General features: G+C 35.2%; 1 protein-coding gene across 1 annotated transcript in view; it reads left to right on the top strand.

The window, feature by feature from the left end:
* DNAH6 (dynein axonemal heavy chain 6) overlaps positions 1-12,631 on the top strand; it is a 304,153-nt gene that overhangs the window by 64,557 nt on the left and 226,965 nt on the right. Inside the window, exons 11-13 of the mRNA XM_057558258.1 lie at positions 6,668-6,788; positions 10,306-10,457; positions 12,164-12,316. Coding sequence (XP_057414241.1) covers positions 6,668-6,788; positions 10,306-10,457; positions 12,164-12,316 — 426 coding nt within the window. The remainder of the gene's footprint in view (positions 1-6,667; positions 6,789-10,305; positions 10,458-12,163; positions 12,317-12,631) is intronic.

Here is a 12,631-nt window from a genome sequence, read left to right as displayed (position 1 = left end):
AACAAGGCCTACCTTCAGAGGAAACTAGTTAACCAGAGCCTAATTTGCTAGTGTATTATCTGATCCTAACTTACCTGGGGGAGGGGAAATACACAACTCCAGCCCACTCTAGCCATCTGTCCCACCTAAGGAGAGAGAAAAAAAAAGTGAGAAATATTTATGAAGTTCACAGTTCAGAGGCATTGGCTCACTAAAAGACTAAGACCTAATCAAAGGACTATAGAATATATCCCCTCCCCTGACACATACCATCCCCTTACTAAGGACCTATTAACAGCAGTTACTTTTACCAATACATCATGTCCAATTATAAAAAAAAAAATTACAAGGCACATTAATAAGGGGAAAAAATTAGAAGACAGAGCAAGTATCAGACCCAGACATGGCAGGGATATTGGAAATATCAGACCCAGAATTTAAAACAACTATGATTAATATGCTAAGGGCTCCAATGGATAAGATAAACAGCATGCAAGAACAGATGGGCAATGTAAGCAGAGAGATGGAAATCCTAAGAAAGAACCAAAAAGAAGTGCTAGAGGTAAACAACAAAACAAAACAAAACATAGCAAATAAATAATGCCTTTGATGAGCTTATTAGTAGACTAGACACAGCTGAGGAAAGAATCTCTGAGCCATAGAATATATCAATAGAGTCCTGAAAACCAAAAAGCAAAGAGAACAAAGACTGAAAAAAGCAGAACAGACTATCCAGGAACTGTAGGACAACTTCAAAAGGCGTAACACATGTGTAATGGGAATACTGTATGATTCCAGCTATATGACATTCTGAAAAAAGCAAAAACATGGAGACAGTAAAAAGATCAGTGGTTACCAGGGGTTTGAGGGTGGGGGAGTGAAGAGGCAAAACACTGATTTTTAGGACAGTGAAAACACTCTGTATAATTCCATAATGATGGATAAATGTCATTATATATTTGTCCAAACCCATAGAATGTTCCATACCAAAAGTGAACTGTAATGTAAACAATGGATTTTGGGTGATTATGATGTGTCAATGTAGGCTCATCAATTGTAACAAATATACCACCCTGGTAGGGGACGTTTAGTCTTTCTTTAGAAAGACTGAAAATGAAGTGGTGCTCAGTGGTGTAGAGACAAATGTAAACAATAAGAAAGCAAGATTTGTGATCCTATGAGTCAGGGCTATAAATTTCTATGCACCAAATATATATACAGGAAACACTTGCAAAAGGCAAAGAGATGCAATGAGACACAAATGGAACATAAATAGAAACACTGTGAATAGAAGACTTTAACATGCAACTCTCTTCATAAGGCAGGTCAAGTTGGAAAAAAATAAATAAGGATATAGAAGTACTAACTAACATAATCAATGACAAATAACAAGGAAATAACAGTTTAAACAGAAAAAAAAATGAGGGATTACCTTACAGACATTTATCCAAATAAATTTGAAAACCTAGATTAAATAGATAGTATTTTTAGGGAAACACGGTAATCTAAATCAACCACATGAAAAATAGAAAGCTTACCAATCTCCACAGAAGAAATAGAGGAAGTTATCAAAGAAATACCTTGTAAAAAGCACCAGGCCCAGATGGTTTCACAGGGGAATTTTATCAACTCTCCAAAGACCAGATATTCACAATAGCACATAAATTGTTCTAGAATACTGAAAATGCCTGGTGGAAAAAACTTCATTGTAATAACAAAGCAGGTAATATATAATATTTAGGAATAAACCTAATAAGAAATGTTAAAAAAAAAAACCTATATAAGGATATCTTTTTAAGTTTTCTTAAAGGCTCCTGGAAGACACAAAAATAGACTTAAAGAAATATTCATAGATGGAATGACTCAACGTAATATATATCTGTTCTCCCTAGGTTAATCTATAAATTTAACACAATGCCAATAAAAGTACTAATAAGCTTTATCATAGAGCATAAGTTTATAGTAAAGCCTATATGTAATAATAGACATGCATAGAAGCTAGGAAAACCCTAAAAAAGAAAAGCTATTTGGGGTATTATTCTTACCAAGTATTAAATATAAATTCTAAAATTAAAAGATTGTGGTATTGGCTATCAGACCAGTGGAACAGAATAGAAAATCCAGAAATACACCTAAGTACATATGAAAATTTATTAAATAAAAAACATGGTATTTCAAATCACTGAGATATATTTGGACTTTTTCATATACAGTGTTGGGATAACTGATTAGCCTCTGGGACAAAGTTAAAGTTAGATACATATCTCACGTTGTATATAAAAATAACTGGATCAGGGATCTAAAAATTTATTTAAATCATACAAGTTCTAGAAGAAAACATGGGTGAATTCTTCTATAATCTTGTTCATAAAGAAAGGTTATCTAGCTATGACTCAAAATCCAGATGCCATAATAGCACAAATTGATAAATTTGATGGTATAAAGCTTTTTAAAACTTTTCAAGGCAAAAAAATATATAAACAAAGTAAAAATACAATTAAAAACTGGGAGAATCTATTTGCAGCATATAAATCACAGCTAAGGGCTAATATTTTTATACATGAAGAACTCTTGCCAATGGGGAACAGGGAGGAGACCAAAACTAGGTAGAAAAATGGTCAAAACATATGATAGAAAACTCACCAAAAACAAGAACCTATACACGTGAAAACATATTCTACCTCACTTATAAGAGAAATGCAAATGGAAACAAAATTGAGGCAGCATTTCTCAACTATCAGATTAGCAAAATTCAAAAGTATGACAACACATTCCGTTGGCTAGCCTATGGATAAACAAATGCTCTTCACACTTTGCATTTGAGAATGCAAATGATGGATAATTTTACAGTATATAATAAAACTATTTGTTATGTATTTACCATTTGATCCAGCAATTCCACCTTTAAATATGTACCCAGAAGATGCATGCCCAACAATACAAAAGTACATATGCACTAGATTTTATTAACATTATTATTTTTATAAAATATCAGAAACTCCCAAAATACATAGGATGAACTATGGTTCATTTACACAGAGGAGGACTATGCAGCTGAACAAAATAATACGGAAAATATCTACCAACTAATATGGAGTGATTTCCAGGGTATACTGTTAGGTGAAAAAAGCAAAGTAGAAAAGAATATCTAGAGTGTGCTACTTTTTATGTCAGAAAATAAGGAGGGAGAAGAGATAAACCAGAAACTAAGGAAATTTTTTACCAAGAGGAGACAGTGGGAATGGTGTAGACAGGATGGTGAGTATGGAGTAGAAAAGATGGGAAGAGTCACACTTAGTTCTGAGTATACTTTTTAATATAGCACTTAAAAATCAATAAGAATGGGGAAACAAAACCCTAAAATAGAATACAATGAAAACAAAAGAACTAGACTATATTTCAAATGAATAACATAACCACACTGCAAGGAAGGGGAAAAAAACTAAACCAAGTAACTTTTAAACACACTATTTTGCCCATATACCCTTAAGCTAAAGACCACTATAACTATAATAAATATTGAATTCCACTTAGTCTGTTTTTCATAGTGATATTAGTGTGTTAGCAATTCTGAAATGACTTTCTGTGTATTCTGGAGTTGAGCAAATAACTAAATATTGTGGATAATGAAATGAGGTTACTCATCCTCATCCAAATATGGAAGAGGAAAAACCAGAATGGTGTTATATTGGAACTGGAGTTATGAACTCATGATCTTTAATTGATTGATAGAAAGAGTACTATGTATAGGGTTTTGTGTATATATGTATTTATGTGGGGTGTTTGTGTGTATCCTAGATCTGCTTGCTGAGATGGCCTAGAAGCAATGACATCCTAATAACAATGAGCATATTTGGTGTCCACACATTGTTTTCTATATATCATTCAAAATCAAAAGGAACCAAATCTCTTTGGAGAAATGGCTTATTCAAAACCTGGGGCAGGGAAAGTACAAGAGCAGCCCAGAGCATATTGTTGAACCAAAAAATAAGAAGGTGCCTAAGGAGTAATGGCGACATGCAGAAAAAATTAAAAAGCCAACTTGAAGGGTCTCCCTGGGACAATTTGACCATTAAAATAAGTAATGATTATAACAGTCTTTGAATAAAATGAGAATACATGAGTCCATTTTGTGAATGAATGAATGGAGTGAGAATGGAAAGCTCTTCCTTACAGTAAAATGCCAACTAGTAAACGTAGAAGGAAAACATAAAGAAAAATCACCACTATAGAAATAGGCAAGAATCTCTAATTCATACTAAAACGAGTATGCAAAGATATGATGAGGAAAAGGATATTGTCTCAAAGCGTTTCTGCATAGAATATTTATTGACTTAAGGAGAGAAAATAGTAAGTTTGCAGTAACGGAACCTCACAGACACCACCTTAACTAACATGTTAACATCACCAGTAATGGGACAAATCAACATTCTGTGCCTTTTGACACTGTTCACAGAGAACATACATCACTTACGTAGTATTATTGCCAAAAATGTATAACTGAATGTAAGCATTAGGAAGTATAACATACACACACAGGAGATACTTTTCAAAAATGTTAAAGGTCATAAAAGACAAAGATTGAGAAATTGTTCAGATTAAAGGGCACTGCAGAGATGTGACAAGATACAATACAAGAAATACAATACATGATACAAGATACCAGATACAATACATGATCCTGGATAGGATAGTGGACCAGGAAAAAAAGGTTTTTTATTTTGTTATGAAAGACATTATTGGGACAAATGGCCAAATTTGTATAAGATCTGTAATTGATAATAGTGTTAATATCAATGCTAATTTCCTGATTTAGGTCATTATACTATGGTTCTATAAGAAAATATCCTTGTGTTTATTAAATAAACCCTGAAATATTTAGGGGTAAAAATGTCTGTGTCTGCAACTTTCTTCCAAATGATTCAGGGTAAAATAATATATATAGAGAAAGAGAATGATAAAACAAATGTGATATATTGTTAAAATTTAAGGAATTTCAGTGGTGATATATGGAATTCTTTGTACTATTTCAGCAAACTTCCTGTTAGGTTTAAAATCATATTTTGAACATGTTGGTGGAGCTTTCCATTTACAGGCCTCCCGTTGTGTTTCTAATGCCTTCATGATCATGTATCAGAGACTAATAAATCTGCTCAAAGGAGATATACTGTTTTTTTTTTTTTTTTGCTCTGGGGAAAAGGATGTTCTTTTTTATTATTAATTTTTATTGGAGTATAGTTGCTTTACAACGTTGTGTTAGTTTCTGCTATACAGCAAAGTGAATCAGTTATATGTATACATATATCTATGCTTTTTTAGATTTCCTTCCCATTTAGATCACCCCAGAGCATTGAGTAGAGCTCCCTGTGCTATGCAGTAGGTTCTCATTAGTTATCTATTTTATACATAGTACTGTACATATGTCAGTCCCAATCTTCCAATTCATCCCACTGCCCCTTCCCCCCTTGGTAACCATAAGTTTGTTCTCTACATCTGTGACTCTATTTCTGCTTTGCACATAAGTTCATCTCTACCATTTTTCTAGATTCCACATATAAGCAATATTATATGATATTTGTTTTTCTTTTTCTGATTTACTTCACTCTGTATGACAGTCTCTAGGTCCATCCATGTCTCTGCAAATGATGCTATTTCATTCCTTTTTATGGCTGAGTAATATTCCATTGTATATATGTAGCACATCTTCTCAAAGGAGATATACTTTGACATAGTTTCTTCCCCTCAATTTTTAATGTAAAGAAATAAACAGCAGAAACATTCTGGAAGATTACATAAGAGCCTATTAAAAGGAAATAAATGAACAAATAACTAAGCCATCCAGGGTGTGTGCTATTGTTTGTAATGAAACTTTCTACTGCTACCCACTATCCCTAAAGCAAGAGTCTGAATCCAGAAAGCAATACCTTAGCACTGATGTGTTGGGAATGAGCAATTCCATTGATCATCTCTAGTTTTCCTTGGGACAAATTGCAGTCATTTGCAAGAAGTCTCCGTAGGAAATGTAAGGGAAGGCAATCGAGTGCAGCCAGGGAATAATGGACCAAGACCAACAACAAACTGATCCTAACTGCTGTTCATAGGCATTGAACTATGATAACATGTATTGACATGGGTATTGTAGGAAAAACTTTGTGGGGAAGTGGAGGTTGGAACCAAGGTTAAGCGAGGGGAGGGAAAGGATTTTATTAGGGCAAATTATGAAGACATTTTGGAATAGGAGACTTGCCAGCACAGAGAACTTAATAATGAGATTAGGCAAGTAATTTTGCAAATATGCTAAATGTTTTTGCCTTTGCTCAGAAACACTAACCAAGATACAAAATTTGCAGTTTGGAAAATAAATAGACATTGTCTCTCGCCATATATTTACTAGTGATGTATAAGTTCACCATGAAGCTAAAAAATTACAGGTGTGTTTCCTTTCAATCATAGGGAACAATTCTTTGAAAGTCAGATTTGAAGGTGTTTGTTTGTTTGTTTGTTTAGTTTCATAAGAGAATCCATTCATTGCTTCTTGTCATCCAGGATGGTATCTTTCCTCACTTATGTATCCTCAGGTCAAAGCATAGTGTTGGGCACAGAGAAGGCATCTGTGTTTGTTCAGTTTTATTGAACTGAATTCTGCTCAGGAAAAATACAGTTTTGTCTGTTTTTTTATAACATTTAGGAAACCATACAGGCAGCATTTGAATCTGCTCAATTATATGCAGCTACATTTGAAAAGTTTCAGATATTCTTCAAGGAAAATGAAAGTCTTGATTTACAAGCTCTTAAACTTCAAGAACCTGGTAAGTTTTCCGTTTGTCCTTACTAATTATGTTTGACAGGTATATCAAGGTTTATCATTGTCTACGTTTCTGTTTGGTGGTGTATGGTGACAGAAATGGTAGCCCCAAAGAGTTGGCCTGACAAAATGCAAGAGTTTATTCATTTCTAGATTATTTGCTGTAGAACCACTTTTTTTTCTTTAGTTTTACTGTTACTGTTTTATTTCAGAATATTATGGGAAGGAATTCCTCCCCAAAAGATTATCTTTTAGTATCAAGTTGTACCAGTGCTAAGGTTTTATAGCCTTTACATGGGAAGGAGTCAAAAGGAATGTTTACCTCTCAGATTCCTTTAAAAAATGTTTACATAGTGTAACATGTGTCTCAGGAATTCAAGTTACTCTATTTCTGTGGCCATATTGCAACCTGGTGGGTATGAATCCACAACTCTTAGTCATGAAGTCAGATCTGAAGGGAAATTATTTTATTAAACTCGTTATCTTCAACAAAAGGAAATAAAATACAATACCCAAATGAAATTTCAGGCAAGAAAGTTCCCAAATGTTTACAAAGTAAGTATATATTATTCATTATTACCATTTAAAAATGTGAAGCATATCATTCATATTCTTTTTTTATTTCATGAACTGGTTTTATTCCTTTATTTTCTTATGCACGAAAATGATTACTCTGATACTTTGCCTCACAAAGCAACACTGATTTTTTCTGTAAATTTTAATGTTTTTGTTTCAACCCATTCTTTTTATTATGCTGAAGTATTTTAAAGTAAATTAGACATGCCATCCCTAAATGAAATATTTCAATATTCATCTTTAAAAAACATGTTCCTACAGAACCAAATTAATATTATCACACCTAATAAAAAAACCAACAATTCCTTAATATCAACATTTAGCCCCTATTCAGAATCCCCCAAATAAAGCAGTTTGCAGCTAGTTTGACCCAGAATCTAGTCCAAGAGCAGGCACTATATTCACTTGTTATGTCCCTTAAGTTTTTAAAATCTGAAACAGACCCTTTTTTACAAGACACTGACTTGCTCAAGAAACCGAAGTGGGGTCTTACTTTAGAAAACAAAATTAGACAAGTCCATTTCTACTGTTCTTCACCAACACCATCACACTGAGACTTAGTGTGTGTTGAACTGAAGGGAACTGACAGGGACACAATGGCACTAGGGTGGCAGTAAGGTGTGGAACCTGGCATTTCAGAACATGGAGTAGGCCTAATCCAAATAACCAGTTCTAATCCCCTAGATCTTCTACTCATAACCTTGAGCCAAGGCCTCCTAGTATCCTGTTACCATGTTCCTCACATTGGATAACTTTACTCCCTCACCAACCACCCATCTGGATGAGGCCACCAAGCTCCCAGGTTGCCCTTCTTCTAGTCCTGCCTTGGCTTGTCAATTCTATCCCAATCCTGGAACCAGGGTCTCATAGGTATTAGCTGTTTGTTTTCTGGGACTCTGGAGTACATTGGTCTGGACTCCTAAACGTTGTGTTCCTCCTCTTTTAGGAACTCCCTGGTACTTCCTAAACCTCGAACCCAACTGTTAGCCAGAGGTTAATAGAATGTAGATTTGCCCCTTGGATACCATGCCTTGCCTGTTATCGTATTCCCTCAAACTATTCTAACACTGCCTAGCACATATTATAGACACTTACACTTAACAAATGTCTGTTTAACCAATCTTTTAGCCACACTGACCTCTGTCTAGCCCCAGAAGACGATCAGGGGGCAAACTCTGGCTTCCTGAACTAATCAGCCATATCTCACCCCTGAATTTCTATAAATGTCAGTGTTTACTAATAATTTCTATACTTCCTGAGCACTTAGGATAGATACTGTGCTAAGTGATTTTCAGGCATCTCATCTAATCCTCATAATTCTATGAGGCGAGTATTCTCATTTTACAAATAAGGAAATGAAAATATATAGAGATAAGGTAACTTCAAGTTTACACAGTTAGTTAGTGGTTTAGAAATCGTTTTCTCTGACTTGAAAGTTTGTGTGCTTAACTATTGTACAAACTGCCTCTCCTCTAGCTCATAAAGAGAGAACTCTTCTATCAGCTTTGCTCTTTTGTTTCCCTTTGAACACGGCTATATATGACCATGGCCAAGTCATTTAACCTCGAATGATCTAAATTTCTTCATGTATAAAACTAAAGTATTGGACCAAATTGGTGTTTCCCAAGCTAGTATTCCTTGAACCACTATTCTGAAGGATATTACATGATATCATGAAAAATGAAAAAGACTCTGTGTTCAAATAAGTTTGGAAAATACTTGACCAAACAACATTATACAGGTTTCCTTACCAGAAGTCTTCTCAGATAATTTGATATACTTATTTTGTCAGTTCTCAAAAATAGACACATCAAAACCTTCTGAAATGAGTAGGACAGATAATTGTCATCCCTTTTTTGTATCATGAGGAAGCCGAAGCTCAGAAAGATCAACTAACTTACCCAAAGCCACAGGTGGGTTAAAGACTTGAGCCTAGGTCTTCTAACACTTTGTCTGATATGTTCTTTTTTAAAAAAATATATATTTTATTTTATTTATTTATTTGGTTGCACCTGGTCTTAGTTGTGGCTCGTGGGCTCTTTAGCTGTGGCATGTGAACTCTTAGTTGCCGCATACATTTGGGATCTAGTTCCCTGACCAGGGATTGAACCCAGGCTCCCTGCATTGGGAGCACGGAGTCTTAACCCCTGAGCCACCAGGGAAGTCCCTGATGTGTTCTTTATACTGTGTCAAACTCTCCCTTGTATCCAGGAGAGAAGATGATATGAATAAAGGCAAGAATCATCACCGTTTTCTCTTTGGGATGGTAGAGGGGAGGGTTAGAGAAGGAAAACAGGAAGCTGTAAGGAAATCAATCTGACTCAAGCAGAGAGAGTAATTGGAAATAAAGTTAACTAAATATTTAAAGGCCGAGAGGTACAGGATTTTGAAAGATGAGTAGAGTAGTTTAATATTATATGTGTATTAGTAAGAGCTGTTTTTGACCAAGAGTATGATAAAAGTGTATTCAAGATAATCAGGCTTCCACTGGTTTGGAAAAGGGAGAAAATGGCAATGGGAATATTATCAAAATTCAACTACAATATATGGTGGACACAAATTGACAAAGCCTCAGCCTCAATGAATGCTTACGTTGAGGTACCATGTGGGAGAACACTTAGATTAAGCCAACTTCAAACCAACCTGACTCTAGAATCTAATCCGTTCTAAACCAGATCCTCTAATGCAATTACAAGTTATTTTCATGTGCCATTCTTAACAGGAGCCAGAGAATATATTTACATTATTAAATATTAGTTTCAAGAAGAAAATATAAAGCATTATGAATTAACATTTTAAAGTTACACAAGGTCCTCTACATATGGATAAAAGATTATATATATGTATGTAAATTTATTAATGCAATGATTTTTAGTATATCTTTATAATGATCCTTTAAAATCGAATACATGTGTTTTATGCTTTATATGAATTATTTTACTTAGATGTTAAGTTCTTTAGTGAGCAACTGGAAAAATATCACAGACAGCACAAGGACGCAGTAGCTCTAAGACGCACCAGGAATGTAGGATTGCTGCTCATTGACACTAAGCAACTAAAAGAAAAACTAATTCCATCACCTTTGCGATGCTTGGAGGTAACTATGAACTAAGAAAATTTTAAATTATGTTCTCTACAACTATTTTATGATTTTTCTCTTGCAGATAACCTATCTTTATTTTCCAGTATTGCAAATATTTAAAATTAACATTAGTCTATTGTGCATCCTTAATTTCTAGGAAAAGTCCCATATTCTTCTTTCTGTCCCAAGCACAGTCAGCTTTCAGGTGAGGAGACAGCAGCCCTCAGACTAGCCTCTTACACCCATTCCTTTTTCCTTTGTTGGAGCATTTCAAGACTTACTACAGAAGAGACACCACTGTAACAGCTCAGGATCCTAGTGGGAATGCTGGTTGATTCTAGGATACTGAGATCAAGTTTAGGAGATCATTTCCTGCTCTGAAACTGTCCCTAAAGATCTGATTATATTTTGGTGAGTTGTAGAGCTGAGGAAATTTGATTGCTTCTGCAATAACTTTCAGGTCTTCCTTTAGAGTCATATATACTATCAAATACCTCCAGAGAGACAATGGTGTAGAACAGAGATTGTCAAACTACAACCCACAGGACCAGTCCAGCCTGTCACCTGTTGTGTACATACGGTTTTACTAGAACATGCCCATGACAGTTGGCTTATGTATTGCCTATGGTTGCTTTCTCACTACAAGGGCAGAGCTGAGTAGTTGTGACAGAGACCATATGTCCTGAAGATCTAAAATATTTACTATTTGGCCCTTATAGAAAACTTCTGCTGACCCCTGGTGCAGATGAAAGAAGACAGAGCCCTGTCTAAAAGGCTGCAGGCCTGAGTGCTAGTATCTATTCTGTCACTAATTCGTTGCATGGCATTGGGCTTTCTTCTAGAGCTTTACTGCTTCATCTGTGGCAAAAGAAAAAATATATAGAATTCAATTTCAGCAAACATTTCTGAGCACTATGAGCACTACTATATACCAAGCCAAAGAACACTCAACTCAAACTGGCTTCAGCAATCAGAAAATGTATGGGCTATGCATCTAAAAAGTCTAGAGGGTGGATGGCCATCAGGGAGGTGTGATCTAGTGACTCAGTAGTGTTACTGAGGACCTGATTCTTTTCATTCTCTATACCAAGCCTTCTGATATGCCAGCTTCAACCTAAAGCTCACATGCCTTCACATTTCTCAAATGGCTGTCAAAAGCTCCATAGGCTAATTATTTCCTTGTTCATGTCCAGAGAGAGAGAACATGAGAGATCTCTCAGCCTTAAACAAAAGTCTTGTGTTTCTACTTAATTGGATCAGCTAAGATCAGAGGTCCGCCCTAATCCGATCACATTAGCCAAAGGAAGCCATGTTCATATTTGCCTTATGACCCATCAGACTCCGTCTTTGTTTCTAAAGGGGAGATCAGTTTCCTCCAAACCACATTACTACCACCCAACAGGAAAGAAGTGGAGTTGATGCTGGGGAGGGCACCACAATGTTCACTATACAGGGCAAAGTAGCAGAAAGGGCACTTACAAAAGATCAGAGCATTTAGGCAAACTTTTTAATAAGTTGTGCAATCCAGCTTGTTCTAGAAATTATCTTCAAAACTAGTCCTTCCTATTGGTTCAATGTGAAAAAAACCAGACCCTTCATTTATACTGCTGCTTCCAATACCTGCCGACTTAACAGCCATTCAATTAGAATTTATCTAAAATATATAATAAAATGGAAATACTCAAGTAGTTATGATTCACAGTTCCTTTTTTCTTTCCTAGGTGCTAAATTATATGCTTCCTCGTCTAAGCAAGAAAAAAGTGGATGCCCTTGTCTCTGAGGCACAAGATGCAGAATATAAACTTGAATTTGTCCCAACTACCACCATAGAATATGTTAACAACTTAGTATTTCTTGATGAAATTCAGGAAAGGGTGAGTTGATTCTTACATAACTCACTATTCCAGATATTGTGGTGAGTAAGGAAGGCAAGTAAGAGAAATTGAGGGACTGAAGGTCAGGAAACAGTGTCAGAATATCAAAAACACTTTCAGGCAAAGTAAGTATATGCCTTACATCACAGTAGTAATGACAGCTAACATTGATCAAACTCGTACTACTAGCCGGGAATGCACTACATTTTCTACATACATTACATTTTTGATCCTTGCAAAAACTTAAGAAGTATAAAGAATTTTTATTCTCATTCTGCAGATGAGGAAACAGGGACCAAACTAGGTTATGCTGTC

The sequence above is a fragment of the Balaenoptera acutorostrata genome, chromosome 12 (assembly GCF_949987535.1).
Source record: "Balaenoptera acutorostrata chromosome 12, mBalAcu1.1, whole genome shotgun sequence".
Classification (NCBI taxonomy): Eukaryota; Metazoa; Chordata; class Mammalia; order Artiodactyla; family Balaenopteridae; genus Balaenoptera; species Balaenoptera acutorostrata.
This window is presented reverse-complemented; position numbering and strand designations above follow the sequence as displayed.